Genomic DNA, 24,757 nt, shown 5'->3' with positions numbered 1-24,757 from the left:
ACTTCTGCCTTCTTTTGCCTGTCACGTTTTCATGATTTCATTGTAGGTGTGTTCTTTCTGTTTCATGCTTCCTTTTAAATTGTGTTGGATTTTGTTTTATTTCCCTTGCTTTGCTTTGTTGTGACTTTGTTTCATTTATTTTCCTTTGCTAGTTTGGAAATTATTCTATTTGTATTTTTAAAAATTGCTTCATACTTAACTAAATAAAGTCTAAAATTAATGAGTATCTTTATTCTTTCAAACAATAAACTGTAGACTCAAAATTAGTTCTAATCTTTTTTTGTTTTAATGTTGACAAATAGACATTATTTTTGTTCATCTGGGGAAAAAAACTTTTTTAATTTGCTGAAATGCTTAGCATTTTCTTTCTTAACCATTTTTCCTTGCATCTCAGACCTTCTAAGACCTATATCCTTCTGCTGAAAGAAACCTTTCAGAAGTTCTTTTAGTGATGATCAACTGACAGTGACTTTCTCAGCTACATCTTAACTTGAAATGTCTTTATTTTGGTATCACTGTTGAAAGATACTTTGCTGAAGTTATAATTATAGGCTAACATTTTCTTTCTTTACTTCAAAGGTATTATCCCATTGTCTTCTGGATTGACTTCCCTTTATAGATAATCTGTTCCCCTGCCCACTTCCAGCTGCTTTTTAATGTCTTCTCTTAATTGTTGATATTTTCAGCTTCAGTAAAATGTTTCTAGTTTATTTTACTTATTTGAGGTTCACTAAGCCCCTGAATCATGTAATTGGCATAATATATCTATTCTGGAAAATTTTCAAATCTTATCTCTTCAAAGATTGTGTCTTTCACATTTTCCCTGATTTTTACTTCTGTAAGTTTTAAAGATGTATGATAGATCTTCCCAGTTTATACTGTTTTTGACAACCTCTCTCATATTTTTTCTTATCTCCTTTTATACTGTATTCTGGGTATTTTTCTGAGATATCTTTTCCATTTTATCTATTTCTCTTTTTAACTGTGTCTAATCCCATGATTCTCAGTCAGGGGTAATTTTGCCCATTGGGAGACATTTAGCAAACATATGGAGGAATTTTTGGTTGTTATAACCTGAGGATTGCTGCTATCATTTAGTGGATAGATGCCAAAGATGCTGACAAACATCCTGTCATTCATAGTTCACCCCCACAAAAAAAGAATCATCTGGCCCAAATGGTCTGTAGTGCTCAAGTTGGAAAAACCTGATCTAATCTGTTTTACTTATCCATTGAGTTTTAAATTTCAAGTACTGCATTTTTTATTCTTAAAAGTTCTATTTTATTCTTATTTTGAAGCCACTTGGTCAATTTTGACAACCTAATTCCTTCATAATACTTTCAATGCTGACATTACTCTTTAAATGTATTTGATACACCATGATTCCAATAACTACAGTCTTTGTGGGTTTGATTCTATACTTTGTTGTTTCTGCTGACTTTTACATGTGGTGGCTTTTTAAAAATGTATTTTTAATGTAATCTTAACTCCTTGGAACTTCATCTGTGGGAAGTCTTTCAGACCTGTGTTAAAAGCAGTGTTATTCCACAGACCAGCAATATCAGCATCATCTGTGGTCATGTTAGAAATGCAAATTTTCAGGCCCTGCAACAGATCTATTGAATCAGAATCTTTGGGGATGGGGCCATGGTCCTATCCATATTCCCAAGGGACTCTTACACACACTCAAGTTTGAAGAGTTGACAAGTTCTAGTTTAAAGTTTTCATTCAGAGAGAATTTCCATTTCTTTTCTCAGGCCCCTGGAAATACCACCAACCAAAGATCGTTTTTTAAACTATGCTTTTAAACATTTAAAGATTAATGTCAGCATTAAAATTATTATGAAGGAATGAATAAAAAATGCAGTACTTGACTTTTAAAACTCAATGGATAGAGTAAAATAGATTAGATCAGGTTTGGGGAGCACGGATCTTGGAAGTAGTGCCCCTTCTAGCCAAGGTTATATGAAAATGTTGGATTTTCTTTAGGAGTTCTCATAATATAATTAATTTTTTTATTTATTTGTTTTCATTTATTTGTTCATTTGTTCATTCATTCATTCATTCACTCAGTTCTATCCAGAGCCAAGCCTAGTCAGGCAACTCTACTTCTATGAGGCAGATCTTGCCTCTTATTCATCCACTTAAAGAGGCTCCCACCTGGGATTTTAACTTTATGGAGGAGTGTATGGCTGACCCTCTACTCTACTTGGTCCCAGATATTAAACTTCTGATCCACTGAAAACCCATGCTCGGATACTCCATAATCAGTAGAAAATATAAGGGCAAATATTCCAACACTAGCTCACACCCTTCCCAATCCCTGTACCCCAGAATTACACTTTCTTGTAATTTCTTATTTCCAATAGGGTATTATCTCATGTTATAAGCAAAAGCAAAATGAAAAATTTCAGATATCTTATCCAACACTTTTAGGTATCTAAACCAAAAGTTACTTTTCTTCATACCTAATCCAGCATATTGTCAGAAACAGAAGTCCTCGTTTGGTTTTTAAAATACTTGCCCCAAATATCAGCATGATCTCAGTGTTAAAATGACTAGCCATCAAGACCCTATACTAAATAGTGTCTGCCTCTAACCTGAAGTTCAGTTGTCTAAAGCTACTGCAGGAACGAGCAGAAGCAGCCTGTCAGTTAATGATCTCAGTCACACAGAGAATTCAATACAGGCCAAGTAATACTGACTCACAAGCACATGCCCTCTGGCAAATGAGGTTCCAGTGCACACTAAGACTCACAATAACTGTGCCCATTAGTTTTAAATAAATAGGTATCCTGGACCAGAAAGAGCTATTTTATTGTAAGGCAACAAAAATATTATGTAATTCCCCAGGGGCCAACATAAAATATTCAGTCTTTAAAAACAGTTAGTTCCTGTCCAGTGTTTTTATATGAGTTTTTCAAGATCAGTCAGGGTTTCTTCTCACATAATAAGTTTAGCTATAGTCCTTTGGGGAGAGGAATGTATTGCAATTATAACCTTCAATTAACCATCATGTCTTGGTAACAATATTTTCTAGGTCCCCAGGCAAAATACAGCACAGCCATTTGAATTAGTAGTCCAATTCTCTGCTTCACTTTTATAAAGGAAACATCCAGTATACACAGTGATCTTATAAAATGCAGGAAAAAGAGACAAAGGAAGTCAAAATAAAGTAACCTGACACTTGAAGTTCTCTGGTTATAGAATATCAGAGAAATCCATGCTGCATAAGGACATTCTCATGACATTTCACAATTTAAACTGGACAACTTTGTAGCCAGTGAAGAGAACACCTTATGTAAGATCAAGCCACATGAAATTGTTTATTTACTATTTGACTGTTTTTAACCTTCAAACTTAGAAATCCCATGTGGTTCAACCTAATATTTCATCTTCCCCCATTAAAATTGATTCTTGCTTGTCCGGAAACTATGAGGTTATGACATAATGGAATTAAAACTCTGTAGCCTTATGGAAATAAAACAGTGATCTGACAGACATGTTAATAAGAAATAAATTTAAATATGCCTCCTTTTCTTTCAGGGCCACAGGCAAAATTCTCTGTGGTATGCCAATGGTATCACATTTTGTTTAGATGTTCAGCTGTAACTATGCCTCTGATACTCTCTGGTTCTTTTCATCCATGCAGCTTTCTTCTGATTCATTTTTCTCCATTTGTGCTGTTTTTCTCTGTGATGTGAATCCATCCCTACCCATTCTGTCATGCCTCCATTTCTTGCTGCTTCTTCAGATTACACTGAGCTGTAAGAGGTAAGCTCCATCAAAAGAGGGAAAACTGACTTTCCTTTTTGTCCAGGAAGAATACTTTGTCCAAGGTATTCCACAACCAAGCCCATAAAATCAATATTTTCTAAACTATGTTGGAAGGAACCTATAAAGAAATTAACTCCCCATAGCCACACTCACTGTAGAATGCCCTAAATGCTCTTTCACACACACTGTGAAGTCAGTACTACTGCTAAGTGTTTTCTACCAAGGTACACAGTGGCATCCTTTGCGTTGTGGAGTCCTCAACAGCTCCAGTTGTCTGTATAGTATCATACACACTATAATACCCCCAGAATTGATATTACTCAGTGCCATCTTGAATATAGGACTACCACCCCTGCTTTTATCCACCAAGTGCATGAGGAGTATAATAAAAAGCCAATACTTGAGTTACTCCATGACATCACCCCTTAATGCAGACAGTGACATTTCCAGAAGTTACCGGAATTTGAAATTTATGTGGATCAAATTCATCAGATAATAACCAACCCTCCCCTTAATGCTGTGCTGTAGAGCTAATAGAAATTATTTTCATATTGATCTCAATTCCATTTCCAAATTGTAGATTTGGGCTAAGAACTGATAATATCTGGGTTTTATTTTAAGTTTTGGGGAGGAGAAAATTGAAATTGCTCTTCATTCAAAATGCCTTGAGCTTTGTAAGAAAATAAAATCATTTTTGTATACATAAAGCAAGCCAGTCTCCATAAGAAACTTCACATAGCACAATTTGGATTTTTCATGTGTCTTTTGTTAATCCTGTCAGTGCCATCTAATGGTTAAAGGCAATAAAAAGATCTTCTGACCCATACATTTGAGTTAGGTTAAGGTTCACCCTTGTTAATCCTGAATGAGCTAAGATTCATATCATAATGTTATTCCAGCAGTATTGTTTCTGTCTTCCTGTGATTAAGCAATGAATCCCATTGCTTTATATTGGGAAGGTGTCAAAATGTGATGGGCTATAAATAAATTTGCATCATTCATCTTGCCCTCCAGTCTCACATTCGTTTTTAGAGACATGTTCCAGCCTTTTCCAGACATGGATTAGTATATCTGAGGAATTTAGTGAGATAAATATTTAATACAAGAAAATAATTAGATAGTCTGTATGTTATGGCACCACAACATTCATAGGTTTGATGCACAAAGTCACTTGACCCTTTTCGATCTTATCTTTCTATCCCTGTGCTCTGCTACCACATCTTAGCACCAACACAGTTGATGAGAGATTCTCATTAATGTCCATCTTTTATTAATGATAGGTTCTCATCATTAGGGTTCATATTGTTCTGCCTTTTCCCATGGGTTAACTTTGTATGTAGTGGCAATATATTACATGCTTTGTAAAATTAAGTCCTTACATAAATGTATTTCTTACTGGCATTCTTTATGGCTCCCTTTAAGTTGTAGACAGTAAGAAAATAGTTGTTGGACTAACTTACTTGAATCATCCAGTGTGTTTGAGGTACTGTAATCCTCAAAAGTATGAAGTAAGCAACTCTGCTTGAAGAGGGGAGGCATTGAGGAAGGCCTCTTATGGGAGGTAACAAAACTGAATCTTAAAAGTGAGAATTTGCCAGATGGAAAGGGGTTTAAAGGCTCTGCAAGCCCTGGAAACAACATATGTAGAGGTATGAGATGTTACATTTGGGTGAGTGCAACCAGATTGACATAACTGGGCCATAGAGCACTTGAGATGGGGAAAGAAATGGAAATGAGTCAAATAACAAAGGTTGGATATCTTTATTCATTTTATGATTAGGTAGACAGAGCCTGTAATAGACTTTAAGTGGAAAAATGATGTAATCATATGTTTGTGTTTTAGAAAATAGCATTATATGACATTAATGTCCCATTTTTAAATAATGACTTTTTATATGCATTCTAGAAAAATTTTTACCAAGATTTTTAAGAATATAAATTAAGGCCAACTAGATATGAAGAAGAACTAGCATAGATCTGGGCATCAGAGACCTGGAATTGAATCCTTTGTCCACCCCTTCCCAGCTATATGATAGTGAAAAAATTATACTTCATTAAAAAAAAATACTAAAATGAAGATATTATTTCTAGATCAGAACGTAGTTATTATAATTAAGAATTAAAATTCATAAAGAATAATTGGCACATAATTTACATTCTCTATTAGCCCCTATTCTAACATTATGGATCAATGCATTGTTAAGAATTCTGTTGCTTAAAATGAAGAAAACTGTTTCAATTTTAATACTTGTACATACTAAGCAACCTATGGCTGTTAGGTAACTGAGATGATGGCTAAACTATTGTGATGTATTTTTTTTAAAAACCAGCACAAGTCAAAATACACATTAATTATTGATGTATGTATTTTTTGTGATCTAATGACCTTCTGTGGGACACCTACGCTCCTTCCCTTATTATTGTTTTTTTAGCTTATAAAGAGTTCAGTAGGTACCTGATTATTACTAGTTTCTGGGTATCAACTAAAATTGCTTCTTTTGTTTTTTCAAGCACATATTGACATGACAAGGTGGAACCATATTTTTATTTTCCTGAAGAAATGCTCTGCTTTTCATTTATCAATTAAATAGTTTCCTCTTTGTCCAACATTTTCAATTGAAACCATGCCTATTTAAGCAGAATTTGATCTGTTATTCATGGCAAAGTTGGGGGGAAAATGACTAACTCAACAAAACCTAGGAAGCACTTCCTTTTCTTACTTGCCAAGAGCGGGTGGAGTTGCCTGGAGCATGTGGATGGTCATAGATGACAAATTATTGTTGGAACAAAATCTCTCTTGACACTGTTGGTTAACATAAGACTAGTTCTAGAAATTGAATATTTGCTTCATGTTAAAAATTTAAGTTTAAAAAAAGCTTCCTATTAAAAGCTTGTTATTAAAGTTATTTCACTCTCACACTCAAATCCCAGCTGCCTCTTAAATATGCAAAGACGGAGTCATGAGATTACTTGAGATTCTTCAAGAGGAGAAAACAAAACACAGAAACCTATTTAAAATGTCTAATTCTTCAGTTTCCAAATTTGCCTTCATGGATTCATTTTCCAAATTTCCCACTCTTGTGTTAACCATGCTAATACTACCCTGGGAAATAAGGCTAAAACCATGTAACAACTATGGAGACTGAAATAAACTAAGAGTACATAGTCATTCCCTTTAGGTCCGCTCCCTGACGATTAGTCCCGCATCGTTCTTTCCTAACAACCCCCCTCAGGAAGCGCCTGTGGTCGCCAGAGCTGCGCTGTTCCTGGAATGTGCCCGTTTCGTCCACCGCTGCAACCGCGGCAACTGGCCAGAGTGGATGAAAGGGCATCACGTGAACATCACCAAGAAAGGCCTTTCCAGGGGGCGCTCTCCCATCGTGGGCAACAAGCGGAACCAGAAGCTGCAGTGGAATGCTGCCAAGCTCTTCTACCAATGGGGAGACGTGAGCTTTTGATTTTCTTCTATAGAAATCTGGGTGCTTGAGTGAAGTTTGGTCTTTATGGAGTTTTTGTTTGTTTGTTTGAGATACAATTTATTGGGTATCTGTTATGTACCAGGCACAGAAGAAAACATTGTAGGGGAAAATAAACTTAATTCCTTTAATTCTCTCCATAAATCTATGAAGTCAGATATTATTATCTCCTGCGTCTCCTTCCCTGGTCCCCCTGCCTCCTTCCACCCTGTAAATGGAGACATTACAGGATCTCTTAGAATTCCTTCCTGCATAAGTTCCCCCAGGGTTTCGTTAACCCAGTGACACAATACCCACCCTTCAGGTTCCTGCTGGCATCACCAATGTCGCTTTGGAGGCTTTCGCTTCATATCTTGAAACTCAGTCTGACGAAAATGAAACCTTTCTCCTGATATTAGCACACCCACATTTGCAACACTGCTTGACCATTTTCTTCTTCTTAATGGTACCATCATCATCTAAGATGACAGCCTTTTAACATATTCTGAACCTCCTTCCCTTGTTGATTCCACCTCTTCTATGTCACTGATGCCCTTTTAGGTCAGATCTTCATGACTGCTCATCTGAATGCCTAAAGTATTTTTCTGTTTAGTTTCCTTCTCCCCCATCTGACCCATCCCACATGATCTCCCTAAAGTCCATCGAAAAGGAGAACATTCATACTTAAACCTTCCAGCCTCCAGATTTGCTCCCTCCAATTCATTCTCCAAACTGCTGTCAGAGTGATTAGGCCAAAATGCAAGTTAAACTGTGCTTAACTACTCATAATGCTTCAGTGGCCCCCCTCTTCCCTTGGGATCAAACTGAAATTGCTTAGTCTAGTGTCGCTGCTCTCTCTACAACCTTTGTTCAAACTACACTGAAATTATGGGTGATGAAGTCAAATGAACTAGTGTAGCTGAAGAACGTTTGTCTCAACCCTTTGCATTTAAGAGGTGTTCAATCATAAGTTGTTACATTGATTTTTGAAAGCAGGATACATGATTTGTTTCTGCATTTCTAGGCCGTTAGCAGTGTCCCTCACATAAGTGAAAAGGTTCTTCCCTTCTCAAACATAACCTTTCATACATCCTCAGAATGCAAGAGAATTCAGCTTCAAGAATGTTGGATCTAGTCCCAATCTACCGTTCCAGCCTTCCTGCACATTATTTCCTCTTACAGAATTACATTTTAACCAAGGGCTTTACTTGCCAGTCTCTGAATACAGCAGTCCGTTTCCCTGAATATACATCTTTTGGAACTCTCCATCTGAAATACCTACTGTTTTCCTCCCCCATTAGCCAAAATGCTAATTCTTCAAAATCTACAGCAACCTACGAAGAGACTTTCTATGATTCTCTGAACTGAATCTAATCTCTTTATATTCTGAACTAATAAAGTGCCCTCAGTCTTTTTCACAACTTAATGTGTTATTTTGGTATCAAATTACCTCCCCAATAGGCTATAAGCTCCTTGAAGGGAAAGAGCAAAAGACAGACTCTGTGTTTGAATCCCACTTCACAGCTTGCTGAGCAACCTTGAGCCAGTCTTTCAACCTCTCTTTCTTAACTGTCAAACACTGATCCTTCTGTATGAAGCTTTATAATCTAGGGGGTACATTAAACAAAGACAAGATTAAACAAAGTACAAAGATGTCCCATAACAATTTATCCAACTTCTTTATGTTTTATTTAATACCTAACAAATTGTCTCACTTACTAAATATTTGATGAATGAAAAAAGAAATGAACAGGTCCCCAAGGCATTTTCTAGCCTTGGAAGGAGCATAGAGCTCTAAATTGTTATTTAGACATTTAGACATTTAGCATTACCCCAAATTCATTTACTGAGCAGTCCTTTAAACTTTATGAACTGTGGATTTCACTTAAACTGCTTAGGTTCAACATTCTGGGTTATCAATGTAGAATTTTTTTCCCCTTTGAATTTCACTCAAGTTTTTTGGCTGCACTCCAGACTGATAATTGCATGTCTCCTTCTTTAGAGAGGATCTCCAAAATAGTAGGGTCAGGACAATGCCTTGTGTTGAAGCAGTGGTTCTTGTTTTTATGTTTTGTTTGCTTAAAGCTTTTCAAGTTTGTGACTAAAATTTTAGGATCCTGTGGTATCTTTTTACACTGCTTTCTTTCTCATTGATGGTTTTTGCTGCTCATAATGTAATTCCAGAGTTAAGGAGACCACAGTATCTCCAGATAGCCAAGACATTCAAACAACTTGTGTTTTTGAATTTAAAGAATTTGGGATATACCTGTGTCAGTTTCCAGGAGTGATTCTAATTTCTTGCATGAGCAGAATATAGTAACTTTTAAAAATATTTGGGAAGGGTGATACAGGAAGAAAGCAGAAAACTAGCTGGAATTTTGTTCTTGCACAGAATAACCAAAATGTCAATCCCTAAGTTTAGTGGTCATTTTAGTTTTGACTCTCCTTCCTCAACATGTCTCTTCTTTTGTTGCATGTGGTGTAAAATCAGGATATAAAAGGAATTAGATACAGTGTATTTTGTCTCTTCCTGTGGAAAATTCCTTTTGGCAAGTCAGACAATAGTACATGATGATTCAGAAGAACAGACAGCAATGATTGAAAAGCCAATATTGTCCATGCACTGAGCTATCAAGTCATATTTCTAATGTTGATGTCGGGTACTCTACCAAACGAATAGTTAGTATTTCTTACTAATGAATAGAGCATCGTGGAAAAGGGAACAAAGTATATAAAAAAGCTATTAGTTGCATACATAATGGCAGATATAAATTAAACTGCAGTACAAGAAGTCATGCTAACCTCCAAACTCATTAGCATGACGGTGACATTTTCATAAAATAACATAGTCAGAGGCACTCTGGGAAACTGTGACTTAATTTTTACTGTAATAAAATCTTCCATTAAAAACAACTGCATACTCCCTTACATGAGACCTATAAAATAAATGGCCTTTTAGGAAATGAAAATACATTTCTAAAAACTTTTTTTAGGGGAATACAAAAGTATCATTCCAGTTACTACAATTTTTTAGACTAGATGACCTTGAATCATTTAGTGGATCGACCAGTGCCTTCCATCTTTGGGTCTCCACTTTGGGAAATGTGGTGATAACAACAGCATGTCATACAGAGGAGGCTTATGCTGGAAATAATTCCCATTAATTAGTTGCTATGACCTCTGTAATTGAGTGCCTATTTTACAGTTTGACATACTTTGTGCTGTTTCACTCTTTTTCTCCCCATGGTAGGCAATCGGCGTCCGATTGAATGAGCTGTGCCACGGGGAAAGTGAGAGCCCGGCCAACCTGCTGGGCCTCATTTATGATGAAGAGACGAAGAGGAGACTAAGAAAGGAGGATGAGGAGGAAGACTTTTTAGATGACAGTAAGGAGACTCCCTTTACTACAAGAACCCTTGCTTGTAAGAATCTCTGCTTTAGGAGCACTTAATATTTCTCTTTTCTCTTTCATATTCTTACCACCTACCCATGTCTCCCTACTGTGCCTTTTCCCCTATTTGCTATGCATGGATGTAAAGCATGTGCATAAGCCACACAAAAAGAAGACAAGAACCAGAAAGGGAAAACTGTAGATACAGGCAAAGAGTTGCAGACAATACGGAACATCATTGCTTTGTGGTGTCTGATTCTTGCTGTTAAACCAAGATTAACATTAGGCCTCTCTGAGAAAATGTAGTTGTGGAAAACACAGTACCAGAAGAGATTTGGCCAGGCTTTGTACTTTGCTACTGCTCTTGGATATTAAAAGAAGAAAAGTGAGACCAAAGAGAATTGAGCATAAAATGCCTTCCTAACCATTGAGCTATTGAAATATTTAATCAGTGTAATTATAGTATTTAATGTGAATTTGAAATATTAGAAGATGCAGGTTGCTAGAACTGTGAATGTCTGCTGTACTCTACTTATTAAAATTAGAGCTGAGTCCCATCAGAAAAGAGTAGAGACAAAGAAATTCCTATACATCCCTCTCCAACACCATTTTGTGCATACTTGTGTTCTGTGCCATCCTGCTAAAATTCTAAGACAGTTATACAGTTGGTATCATTACCTCATGAAGACAGTGAGGCCTCTTCCTCTTGACTTGTGGTTTGGAAGTCAGACTCCCTGATTAAATGTTAAGGATTTTGTCATTAGTTCAGTGATGACAAACCTACTTTTTGTAGTCATGCAATGTAAAAGGATGGCTAGAGTATAATGTTAGACAGAAATAAATATTAACCAAAGAAAGGGTAGTGTCTATCAGTTTTCATACCAAGGATATTTTTGGCATTTTTAAAATCATTTTTGCCATTTCTCAGACCTCATCAAATCAAATTATAGCTATTGACAATTCACCAAATTCTGACATCAGTTGTTCAGCCTACCAGTGAAAGTTGGCCCTAACTCTTAAATTCACAGGAGTCTAGACTATCCTAGAATAACTCATGGAATTGGGTCTGATACATAGGGGGACTTGTGGATTATCCAGCAATCACAAAATCTACTGAAAGGCTGCCAGAGACATCTCCAAACTGTCTTGGATCTCCTAGGGGTCCTTCAGAACAAAGAGGAGCTAAAGCAACATTAGATGGTTATATCCTCATTGGCCAAATGAACTCTAATCTCCATGAGACCACATAAGTATCATTTACCAGTGTTATACGTGGTATGTCAGTTTTCTGATAAGATCATGTAGAACTCAATCCTTGTTCATTTCAACAGATTATTTCAGGTGATAGTTACAGGAGAGCCTGGACTATTCAATTTTCAGTTATTTTTTTAAAACTGTAACATCCAGGCAATTTCTAGAGTCATGTAGCTTCCATTGAATATAAAATTGGAATGTCAGGTTTAGTTCTACTTTCAAGACAATACATAACTCATCTTGCATTTAAAATGCAATTATGTTTCCTCTAAGATCAGGAGCAAGACAAGGATGCCCATTCTCACCACTTTTATTTAACATTGTACTGGAAGTCTAGCCATGGCAATCAGACAAGATAAAGAGATAAAAGGCATCCAAATTGGTAAGGAAGAAAAGAAAAACTGTCACTGTTTGCAGATGACATGATACTATATATAGGAAACCCTGAAGGCTCCACAAAAAAACTGTTAGAACTAATAACTGGATTCAGCATAGTTGCAGTATATAAAATTAATGCAAAGAAATCTGTTGCATTCCTATATATTAACAACAAACTAGGAGAAAAAGAAATCAGGAAAACAGTTCCAATTACAACTGCATCGAAAAGAATAAAATACCTAGGAATAAACCTAACAAAGGACATGAAAGACCTGTACCCTGAAAACTATAAGATGCTGATGAAAGAAATTAAAGAAGACACAAATAAATGGAAATCTACCCCATGCTCATGGGTAGGAAAAATTAATATTGTCAAAATGACCATCCTGCCCAAAGCAATTTACAGATTCAATACAATCCCTATCAAAATAATAATGGCATTTTTCAATGAACTAGAGTAAATAATCCTAAAATTTATATATGGAACCACAAAAGACCCCAAATAGCCTAAGGAATTCTGAGAAAGAAAAAAGCTGGGGATATTACACTCCCTGACTTCAGGCTATACTACAAAGTCATAGTAATCAAAACAGTATGGTACAGGAAGAACAGACCCATTGATCAATGGAACAGAGTAGAGAGCCCAGATATAAACCTAGCGTATATGGCCAATTAATATATGATAAAGGAGTCATGAATGTACAATGGGGAAAAAACAATCTCTTTAATAACTGATGTTGGGATAACTGGAAAGCTATGGGCATGAGAATGAAACTGGATTACTATCTAATTCCATACAAAAAAGTAAACTCAAAATGAATTAGAGACCTAAACATAAGACATTAAACCATAAACTCTTAGAAGAAAACGTAGGCAAAATTTTTTGAACATAAGCATGAACAATTTTTTTCTGGACACATCTCCATGGCAAGGGAAACAAAACCAAAAATGGGACTACATCAACCTAAAAAGCCTCTGTACAGCAAAGGACACCATCAACAAAACAAAAAGGCAACCCACAGTATGGAAGAATATATTCATAAATGATTTATCCAATAAGAGGTTAACATCCAAAATGTATGAAGAACTCATATGACTCAATGTGAAAAAAGCAACCCAATTAAAAAATGGGCAGAGAACCTGAGCAAACATTTCTCCAAAGAAGAAATGCAGATGGACAACAGGCCCATGAAAAGATGCCCCACATCGCTAATCATCAGGGAAATGAAAATCAAAACCACAATGAGAGATTACCTCACACCAGTTAGAACGGCCACTATCTAAAAGACAAGAAATAACAAGTGTTGGTGAGGATATGGAGAAAAGGGAACCCTCCTACATTGTTGGAAGGAATGTAAATTGGTACAGACACTGTGGAAAGCAGTATGGAGGTTCCCTAAAAACTTAAAATAGAAATACCATACAACCTAATAACTCCACTTATAGGAATTTACTGGAAGAAAACAAAATCTCTGATTCAAAAATATATATGCACCCCTATATATGCACATTATATACATTAATCAAGCTATGGAAGCAGCCAGAGTCCACTGATAGATGAATGAATAAAGAAGAAATGATACATATATAAAGTGGAATATTATTCAGCCACAAAAAAGAAAGAAATCTTGCCATTTGCGACTACATGGATGGACCTAAAGGGTGTTATGCTAAGGGAAATAAGCCAGGGAGAGAAAGAAAAATACCATATGATTTCATTTGCATGCAGATTCTAAAAGCAAAGCAAAACAGAATGAAAAAATAGCAGTAGACTCGTAGACACTGAGAGTAACTGGTGGTTACCATGGATGGGGGTTGCATGGGTAGCTAGGGAGGGTGAGGGGGATAAGAAGCACAAAATCAGAGTCAAAAGTTGGTCCTGGGGATGGAAATGCAGCATGGAGAATATAGTCAATGGTTCTGTAAAGTCTTTCTATGTTGACAGTAACTGCAATAGTTGGAGTAAGGATTTAATAATGTGTGTAAACTATTGAATCACTGTAAATATATGAATATATAAATAAATAAAAGATAATTATGATGCCAGTAAGTATCAATCTGCAAATTCAAGAAGAGTTTGTCTCTTGCATTCTTAATAAGAGGCAGTGTCCACAAGCACATATCACTTCTGGAGAAAAAATAATGGTTTTCATAAAGAAATGATAGCCAGATATTTTCAGAAAGAACACCTACTGTCAATACAAATCATGACATAAAGATTTAATTCAATTAAGAAAGCCTAACACACAGGAAATCTTTTAAAGATATTTTTAAGAATATTGATTTGTAATGGTATTGTGATTGCTTGATTCATTTAAAATACATAACTGTTTTCTTTCTTTTATGAGAGGCAGAACTCTATATTGCTTTGGTCTTCTTTTCTAAACACTGATAAATTATCAGTATTTTTTTGTGTGATTAGTAATGAGATGTATCTGAGAACTAAACCTGAGAATTTTAAGTCTTTATGTTGTCATCTTGGCCATTATCTGCCTTTGGAGTAATATCCATTACTTGATCTATAATGGATGAAATGTTTTACTCATTTAAAGACTGGTATTCTTCAGAGCAAGGAACAATTGCATATTTCTAGTGTAGCTATGCTTTAATATGATAGGCTGACTTATATAAACTGTATGATAAAGGTGATAAAGTATATCTTGTCTATCCTGCAGAAACACATCTGGACTAGAGCTGAAATAACTTTACTCCCCTCAGAACATCCAGGGAGACATCTCTCATAAAATGAGCTGACAGGATTTTTGTAGTTCAAATCTAGCTCACCATCTTGTACAAGTCTAAATCTGATTGAATAATAATGTGAAAATCTTGTGAGACTGCTTTCCATTTCTGTTTTCATTAAAAAGCCTTTTTTAGTTTAGTAGAGCTGTATTTTGCTACTCTGTGATGCCTTAAGGAGAATAATTTAGCTCTTATTGCCTGACATTTTAATACTAAGGCACTAATTATAGAATTGAAAAATGGAGGAAGAGAGAGGGCTATATGGTAATGCATAGATAATGGTGAAGGGAATAGGTAAATTGAACATGTGTAGCTAACACTCTCATATGCAATTTCATTTTGGACATGTATAGGTAATATTCTCATATGCAATTTGATTTTACACATGTATAGCTGTGTTCATCAAACTGTGCCTTTCTCCTTTTTTTATTGGTTTGTTTGTTTAAAAAAGAACCTTCATTCCATAGGTACTGTGAACCCCTCTAAATGTGGCTGTCCCTTTGCCTTGAAGATGGCAGCATGCCAGCTTCTCCTCGAGATTACCACCTTCTTGCGGGAGACCTTTTCTTGCCTGCCCAGGCCACGCACTGAGCCTCTGATGGTGAGTAAAATGTGTGTTAATGATCAGGCTACTCGGAGAAGCCAGACATGTAGGTAGGCTTTGAGTATTCATAATTTCCTCAAATGCCCAAAGGGCCAAATATATAATTTTAAAACTCAACAGATTTTCATTTACAAAAAGAAAATCTCTTTTCTCTATTAAAAGAAAAAAAAAAAGAACTCTGAAATAGACCTTGAAATCGTCAAGATAGCATCACTGGATAAAATGAGTGACTGGTCACTGTCAGTTATGTTATGAATGTCTGAGAACCTTTAGGTTCCTTTTCTGTGCAAACTGTGAGTGTTATGGCCAGCATTTTTCAGAATTCACTGACAGAATTTTTTTCATACTAACTGCTCATAAATCCATATAGAAATGTGCTTGAGTTTTCTCATTTTAAGGGATGGGCAAAAAGATTTGTTCAAGTGTTCAGCATGTAAACATCCCGAAACATATATTTTTACTCCTGTAGTACATTTTATGGATTATGGTTAGGCAGAAAAAGACCACACACACACACACACACACACACACACACACACACACACACACATTCCTATATCATCAAAGCCTGATTTAAGAGAGGAGTTTTCACTGAGTGTGTGGGACAAGGCCACACTTCAGAGCTGATTTTCCATGGCCTTTAATTCTGTAACAGGAAACAGGTTTCCAGTGGGTCTTTCATCACAGGCATCGTCCAGCCAGAGCTAAGGAAACACACAATTTTTTTTTCCTTTATATAAGACTTACACTACTGTGCCAGAAAAGCTCTGACACTAACAATCCATATGCTTCCATTTCAATAAATTTCACAATCCACCAGCTCTCCTGCTTTTTTAACCAAACTCAGCATAACCCAGGCCCTATTCCCTGAGGGGGACAAAGGAATAAGTGCTCTGGTATCCCTGTTTTCCAGTGTCTGGAAAACCCACTTTTTCATGCTGTAAAACATAAAATGGGTATTTTCAAGTTGCAAAAATTCATGGGTAGAATATGTGATTTCAAGAGGGACGTACCCATATTTAAACTGTGCAACTGCATTATTTGGATATTGGGGAGGGAAGGTCCTCCCACTGCCCTTGTTTAATTTCATATTAACCTGAGCCTTTAATTTCATTAATTGTCACCCTCACTATTATATTGACACTACTCTATAAAATCAAACAAAGGCCACCACAGAATACATGTATTTAGCTTAAAGTCAAGTGTGATAAAATGTCAGTGTGATCCTGAAGTCTTTATACTGAAGCCTTCATAAAAGTACACTGGTACATGTACTTTCAAATCTTCAGATTTTTATTAGTCACATTTTGATTCATTGTGATTAAAAAAAAGAGTCCTTTATTTTGACTCAGTTATTATTGTCTCCCTTTCAACTCTTTGTTCTTTATTGTAACAAATTTCATTTATTAAAAAATTGATCAAATCTTTTAAAAGAATACTGTATAATAAACCATAAGACTAGTAGGAATGCCAAGAAATTAAGCTAAAAGAGAACCTGCAGTCCCTCAGTCAGAGGAAAGCTTTCACAGCTATATCAGCTTTAACAAGATCTCAGAGCTTTTCTATTAGGATTTTTACTGTCAAGTGTAGGTTTATGTATGTGTTAGGATGTGATCTTTGTAAAATAATAAGGAAGGAACTTCTCATGTCTAAATCTCTATAAACTGTACTGAACAGTCAATCTAACAGGCTAAGCATAAATATCAAATGAAATATCTAAAGCTTTAACAAAATGCTTTCTGCAAGGGTATTTATAGATCTTTGGAATGTTTTATTAGGTCAATAACATTTTTAATAATAGTACAACTACAGAATAATAAAAGTATGAGATAGTAAAGTAGTCACTTTAGAAGCTATATGTAGTCTAGAATCTGAGGCTTGAGAAAAGAGAAAAACAACCTGAAGAAAAGAGAAGGAATAGATCAGAAACATAACGTTTCTCCCAAGAAAAGTGTTTCTGATAGAAATGACTTTTCAAAAATGGATGAGATTTTCTTGTGAAATATTTGTTTGAAAAAGCCCTAGTTATATCCAGAATATGGGAGAGAAAGCAAAAGAACCTAAAGTACAATAATTAAAATGAAAGTTAATTTGTTTAACCAGTTATTTCCCAGGGTCAAGAAATCCCAGAGGGAGCTCACTGGATTGGTGGGGAATGGAAGCAAAAGAACAGGAAATATGATTATCAAAGGGTTTTACAAGTTAATACAAATATAGTCTTACCAACTTAACAGTTTTTCCCCAGGTAGATTCTGAGATGCAACTTAATGCTCTGTTTTGTTTTGTTTTTTTTCAAAATAGGACTTCTGATAGCAATTTTATTTACTGTTGTCATAAACTATATAATACTGTGTTTAAAAAAGAAAATAGCATTTTTATAAGATTTATAATCTAAGAGAACATAATAAAATTTTTCTCTAAAATTAATTTTCGTACTTGAGAACAACAAATATTTTTAAAAGGAGAATTTTATTTGTAAAGCTGCTGGTCCATTCACATATTTCTCAAATGAATTAGTGAAACCAATAACCAAGGGCCAAGCAACATGGAATTAAAAAAAATACATTTGACCCTTAAACAACACAGGTTTAAACTGCTCAGGTCCACTTATACACATTTTTTTTTCAGTAAATACATTGGAAAATTGATGATCTGAGACAATTTGAAAAGAATTTTTCTTTTTTCTAGCTGACTTTATTGTAATACAGTACATTGTACATAAAACATAAAATGTGTTAATCAACTGTTTATGTTACTGGTAAGGCTTTCAGTCAACAGTAGGTTGTTATTAGTTAAGTTCTTGGGGAGTCAGAAATTATATGCAGACTTTTTACTATGTGGGGGTTGGCACCCTTAATTCCCAAGTTGTTCAAGAGTCAACTGTAGTTCCCATCCAACCATAGATGAGTCCATAATAATAAAGAAAAAGGTAGTAAGGAAGTCTCTGTATCTCTGTATGTGTACATTCATTCGTTAGGCAAACATATTGAATACTTTTCTGTTTGATTGTGCTAGAGACTATCCCAAATGTGCCAATAGGATTTAACAAATTAGCTTAGAAAGAATATACTGCTGGATTCCAAATGTTCCTACAGTTAAAAAATCAGAAGCAAAAGACAATTCACATATATCAAGACTAATGAGTATGGAGGGTAAGACTATGAACAAGGTGGTGTGATGGTTGCAGGATCAGGGGTGATACAGAGATAATTATATTTTGACAGGAGAACCAGCACATAAAAATTTATTTCTGGAAGCAAAATATAAGAGGAGCCCTGAAAAAAAAAGCTGAGGGTCATAGTTGGCCAAAGAAGGGGCTGGAAAAATTTGAAGAACCTTCCTGGAAGAGGTTAATTTGAATGTAGCTTTGAAAGATAGGTGATATTTTGACAAGAAGGTAAAAGGAAAAATTGGAAGCAATAGCTACTTTTGAGAATAAGAATTGTTATATTATTACTTTTTGTCCCAACTAAGAAATTTATCTGATTAAATTTGCCTAACAAAATGGAAAGTAGATTGGGTTCTTTTTTTCCTAAAAGGAATTAATTTCAGGGAAGCAATTAGATTCCTAGAATATGTTTTGACAACGCTAAATAAATCCCATGTAGTTCTTCTATTTTCCTGCATGAGATATAATTTTCTGGAAAACCAAAGTATAACTTCTGTTCTTAAGCCAAAGGGAAAGGAAGAAGTAATATGTAGAATCTAAAATTTCATTTATTAATAACAATTTTAATCATACAGTTTTAATCATGGTGCAAACTGGTTTTTTTAAAGTATTTTTTGTTTTTTACATCTATTTGACTCTAAGGGCTTTATGTCATAACTTGAAAAAATGCTGCATAAAAAAATAAAGCTAGCATTTTATATATCTTTCATTTATCAGGTCATCCAAAGGAGTTTTGTAGATTAATAATTAAATAAGATCTTCAACGTGAAGGAAGTCTCCATTCGCAGAACAGGTCAAAGTTTCCATTTGGGGCCTTACAATCCAAACTTCTACTAAATACTTTTGCTCCCCAAAGCTTACCTTAGGGTGTGGGCTCATTCCGTTCATAAGCAGGTAGCAATGGGACTCCTCTTACACTGAGGTCCTCCTAGGAGGGAGTGAGACATTCCTCCAGGGTGTGATCCTATTTTGAGCCTTTGCCCTCACATACGAGATTTCCAAAGCCTGCACTGTCTTTCTCCATTTGTTTGCCAACCTAAGTTTAATACTCAAGACAGTACTCCCAGCTGAAGACAATACATCACCGCTGTATTTAGTTCCTATTTCTGCTATAACAAACTACCAGAAATGTAATTGTTTAAAACGGCACAAATGTATATGGTTCTGGAGATCAGAAATATGACACGGGTCTCACCAGGTGGAAGGCATGGTGTTGGCAAGGCCACTGTCCTTTGTGGGGCTCCAGGGGAGACTCTATGACTTTGTCCCTTTCTGTCTTCTGGAGGCCCCCATGTTTGTTGGCTCATGGTCCCTTCCTCCATCTTCAAGCCAGTAACGTAACATCTATCTCATTTTCCATAATTGTATTTTCCTCTGACCACAGCCTGGAAAAGTTCTCTACTTTGAAGGATTCATGTGATTAGTTGGGCCTCCTTCAGGATAACCTCCCATCTCAAGATCTTTAACCTAAATCCACATGTACAGTGTCCCTGTTGCAATGTAAAGCAACATATTCACAGGTTCCAGGAATTAGGGCAAGGACACCTTTGGGAGTCCCATTATCTCCAAGTCAGATTTCCAAGCTCTCATCTCTGTCTCACAGTCTTAGAACTTATCACTTGTTTGCTCCCAGTTGGACTCAAGATCCTGTGTTCCCTTAGAGCAAGAACCATTTCTTATTTACTCCCCAGTACCTAACACACTTATACTTGATACACTCAGTGCATGATTATTTAATAAACAATAAATCCCAAAGATGCAGTTAACTGTGGATGAAGAGAAGGTGAGGAAGCTAATTCTGGATTTGAACAGAGGTCCATGCTTTTGAAAAATGAAGCAGTGAGGAAAGGGGAAAACCATGAATTAGGGAAGGTGTTTTTTGTTTTTTTTTTGTAATTCAAGAAACATTGTCACGGTCGCAATGTGAAATTGGCATTAGGTAAAGGGGAATCCAGCTATTTAAATGTAGTTGTGTGATATTCACACATGGAGGCAGGTTTGCCATGAGACCAAGCAGTGCTGGGGAGATGCCAGCATTCACATGCTCCTCACTCACATTTCAGGACTTGGAGAGCTGCAGACTTCGTCTGGATCCTGAGCTGGACCGGCACAGATATGAGAGGAAAATCAGCTTTGCTGGGGTCCTAGATGAAAATGAAGACTCAAAAGATTCCCTCCACAGTAGTAGCCATACCCTCAAATCAGATGCAGGTGTTGAGGAGAAGAAAGGTATGGAAAAGCAACAATTTTTTTCATGTTTTAGGGTTCCTCATAGGATATTTGGTCTGGGATCTAAATTACAGAACTGTGCCCCCAGAGAAGTTCAAAATCGATGGCTCGGTACAGCACTATGTCCACGAGGTAGAAAACCACACTGTTTATGGGTTAGACGCTGCAGTCAGAGATGCTCACGCTCTAATTCCAGCTCAAGGACTCTCCATGTCCTATTGAGTCTAAGATGCCATGAGTCATTAGATGGACCATTATTTTATGTAGCAATAAAAGAGGAAAAATACTCCCAGTTCAGCTCTTCTGTAATACCTTCTTATCACTCTGTTTGTATTTTGTTCTTACTGAAAGAGGACTTTCAGACTTCATTAGATGTAGATTTTTATCAATACATATCATTCCTGTGCAGCCAGAAAAAAGGGAAGTATAAATAAAACTGGTTAAAGTTTTTCTAAACTATCTGCAATTCAGAGTTCAGATTTCTTAAACATTTTCAACTCAGAATTGTCAATGTCCATGTTTTTCTACATGATAATGTCCTCTGGATCTTCAGAACATTAGTAATTACAACGTTTCTTAAATGAATCTATAAAAAAGCAAAGCTGTTGGTGCTAGTTACTTAAGCCAACATGCAGTTGTATGAAGCTAGGCTACCTTCAGGAACATTGCTAAACACATGTGACTTACCACCTCACCCACTCCTCCACCCAACTACCTCTGGGCTCCTCGGAGTTAAAAGACCTTTTCAGTTACTTTTGTTGCTGGTACTTCAGATGTTCACATGGACATGAGCAGTAACAATGTGTCACAACTTCTACCCTGCACTACTGATCTTAAGATGTCATCAATTGTGAGACAAATCTCAATTTCAGGTATGTTAAAAGGTGAAAAAAATATGCATCTCAAAATGGTGAAATACAGTAACTAGTTTGTGACCTTGTCCAAGTTACTTTAAGTCACAAACCTAAACCTGTAAAATTAGGTTAATTAGGTTAATGCCACCTACCACATTGTGATGTTGAATGAGATGATTCAAGTAATGCATAAACAATACCTGGTACATAGTAGGTATATAATAAATTAAATTGTCATCATTGTTGTTTTTTCATATCATGACCATATAGATTAGAACCCATGCAGAAAATCCCAAATATGAGCTTAAGTAAAGATTGCAGAGTTTTAAGTACTCTCTAAGGGCTTCTTTAAACTGTTAACTTCTCTAATTTTTGCTATTTCTTAGGTTCCATTGCCCTTCAATTTTTTGCCAATGAATTTCAGCTAGAAGAACATCAGTACATTTGTAATAAGAATTAAAGATAATTTTATGCATTATGAATTTTCTAGTGTACTATAGACAATGGCTCTGTAAATATTGGATAACTTAAGGAATGAACGATTCTTGGAAGGAATAGCCCAAATAGAGAAAACATAAAATATTTTAAATCTTGTAAGGAATGGATATACATTGAAATTTTTTTAATATTTCAAAGTCAGATTGTTGTTATGACATTTTGAAAAGGCAAATCAATCACTGTATTGAATTTCTGATGAACCAAATATTTGCCAACCAAGTCTTAGCAATTTCTGAATAGGAAGAAGTATCAAGTCAATATTTTTTTTAAATATTACTACTTCAGACAAGGATAACTACATATGAAAAACATCTATCTTTTAAACCTATTCCAAGGAGAATTTTTTTGCCCATTCAGAGTTACTATGCTGATTATTATTTAAAGTAGCTGAAATAAAAATTCCCAATACTAATATGGTTAAACTTGAGCAGATTAAATTCTACACCATTAGAAAAATCAGATTAATTTTTAAGAACACATAATTTCATGATTGTTACTTATGTAAATTGCCTATGTTCAAACACACAAATGCTTAGTGTTTATCCTTCTCACAGAATGACTATGCTAATATATGAAACTTGTTTAATAAATAAAGAAAAGAAAACTGAGACTATAAATAAAATAAGAACATATTCATAAATGCCCTTTACTAGTTGGCAAAAATCTTCCTGAAGTTTCCCTAAATATTCCTTAATCCTTTTGACAAGTTGACACCGGCTGCTAAAGCCGATGTGAAAATCAAGACCACAAGGGCCCTGCTGACTTAGATTATTAACGTTTTATTTAAAATCTCATACCATCTGTTTTTATAAAAGCTAAAAATGTCAGTTCTTGAAATAAACAACCTGAGGACAATTCAGATTCTACCAAGGAAACGAACTTGAAATAATCCTCTACCCTAAAACTGTCTGCCTAAAATTCCCAAGCAGGCTCTCATTTTACCCATATTCCAAATAAAAACTAAGGCTGGGATTCCAAACTACAGATACCAAGACATGTCTGATCACTCAACAATCATCTGTTGAGCACCTACTATATACCAGGCACTACTACAGGTTCCCAGAATATAACAATGAACAGAAAAAATTCCTTACATACATTTTAATCAATGTTAGCTAATAAGGGATAATATTAAATATAAGACTTTCAGGAATATTAAATATTAGCAATAAGTAGTATGAAGAAAAACAAATTAGGGGCAAAAAATTGGTAGTGAACTGGAGTGGGAACTCACGTAATTAAGACCCCGCAAGTGACATTGAGCAGAGACCTGTGTAATGTGAACATGCCAGTCATTCAAAGGCCAAAAGAGGAGTCTTTCAAACAGGGCCAGCAGTGAAAACAAGGCTCTGCTGCAGGAATGAACTTGCGGCATTTGAAGAAGGGCAAAAAGACCAACATGGTGGCAACATAAAGAGCTGGTAGGAGAGCGGTAGGAGATGGGGTCAGAGAGGGAGGCAAGGGGCACATAAATAGGATCTGGAGATAAGGTTGGGCGTCCAATTCTCCTTAAGTGTGTCCAAGAGTTGTTGGCACGTTTTGACCAGAAAAGTGATATTTGTGTTTATGGTTTATGTATTTAAAAAAGAGTCAGGCTGTGGGAGCAGGGCTAAGGGGAAGCACATAGGTAGTCCAGGGAGTAGGTAATGGGACTTCCAAAATGCTATGAAGTTTTGACAAGTGGAGCCAGCAGGACTTGCTAATGGATATAATGTGGGTCAAGGGAAATGGGGGAAAAAAGGTGTTTTATCCAATTTAGATGAATTTGTTTCACTTTCATGCTAGTTCTCATTGTCATGGAGATACAGGCTAAAATTCAGTGCTGTACAAGCTCAGCTGATGTTTTTCATGTGCCACACCACATCTGAATCCTGACCGCTGTGCTTTGTAAATAACCAATACTGTAATTCTGAACACTAATGTGTCAGTGCTCTAGGATATCTCCAGTTATCTTTGGTAATCAAAGAGGTTCTCAAAATTAAATTTCTTTCGGCCATATTAATTTGGGTTTATTTTGCCGCATTTGTAGGCTGAAAGGTGTCATGAAGTCAGGCAAAGATGCTAGAATGCTACAATTCTAGAATGCTAGAATGCTGATTTTTAATTGGGCATTAAGAATCCTCAGTAAAAGTAAAAAAATTATCTTTCTAAGTTTTTTTCTGTTCTCCCCCATCTGCTTTGACATGACATTGTATTAGTAGTCATTAAAAACGATCATTATTTTCTGTTTCAAATGTATTTCAGGTAGATCATAAAGTCTCAATTAAGCCTAAAAATAATGTTGAAAAACACAGTGGATGAATTTTATGCTATAATTAAAATAGAGCATTAAGGTCTATAATCCTTGTGGAGTTTATACAATTGTGCTGCAAGAATTTCCATCCAGATGTATTCAGGGAGCTTCAT

General features: G+C 35.7%; 1 protein-coding gene across 18 annotated transcripts in view; it reads left to right on the top strand.

The window, feature by feature from the left end:
• UNC80 (unc-80 homolog, NALCN channel complex subunit) overlaps positions 1-24,757 on the top strand; it is a 244,565-nt gene that overhangs the window by 94,105 nt on the left and 125,703 nt on the right. For 10 of the 18 annotated variants that reach the window (XM_057503595.1, XM_057503592.1, XM_057503591.1 and 7 more), the window contains exons 23-27: positions 7,011-7,223; positions 10,483-10,654; positions 15,465-15,598; positions 20,834-20,999; positions 21,773-21,871. In XM_057503595.1, the coding sequence (XP_057359578.1) occupies positions 7,011-7,223; positions 10,483-10,654; positions 15,465-15,598; positions 20,834-20,999; positions 21,773-21,871 (784 nt within the window). The remainder of the gene's footprint in view (positions 1-7,010; positions 7,224-10,482; positions 10,655-15,464; positions 15,599-20,833; positions 21,000-21,772; positions 21,872-24,757) is intronic. The other 8 variants (XM_036926837.2, XM_036926834.2, XM_036926833.2 and 5 more) reach the window with 3 other exon arrangements.

Source organism: Manis pentadactyla, chromosome 6, assembly GCF_030020395.1.
Source record: "Manis pentadactyla isolate mManPen7 chromosome 6, mManPen7.hap1, whole genome shotgun sequence".
Classification (NCBI taxonomy): domain Eukaryota; kingdom Metazoa; phylum Chordata; class Mammalia; order Pholidota; family Manidae; genus Manis; species Manis pentadactyla.
This window is presented reverse-complemented; position numbering and strand designations above follow the sequence as displayed.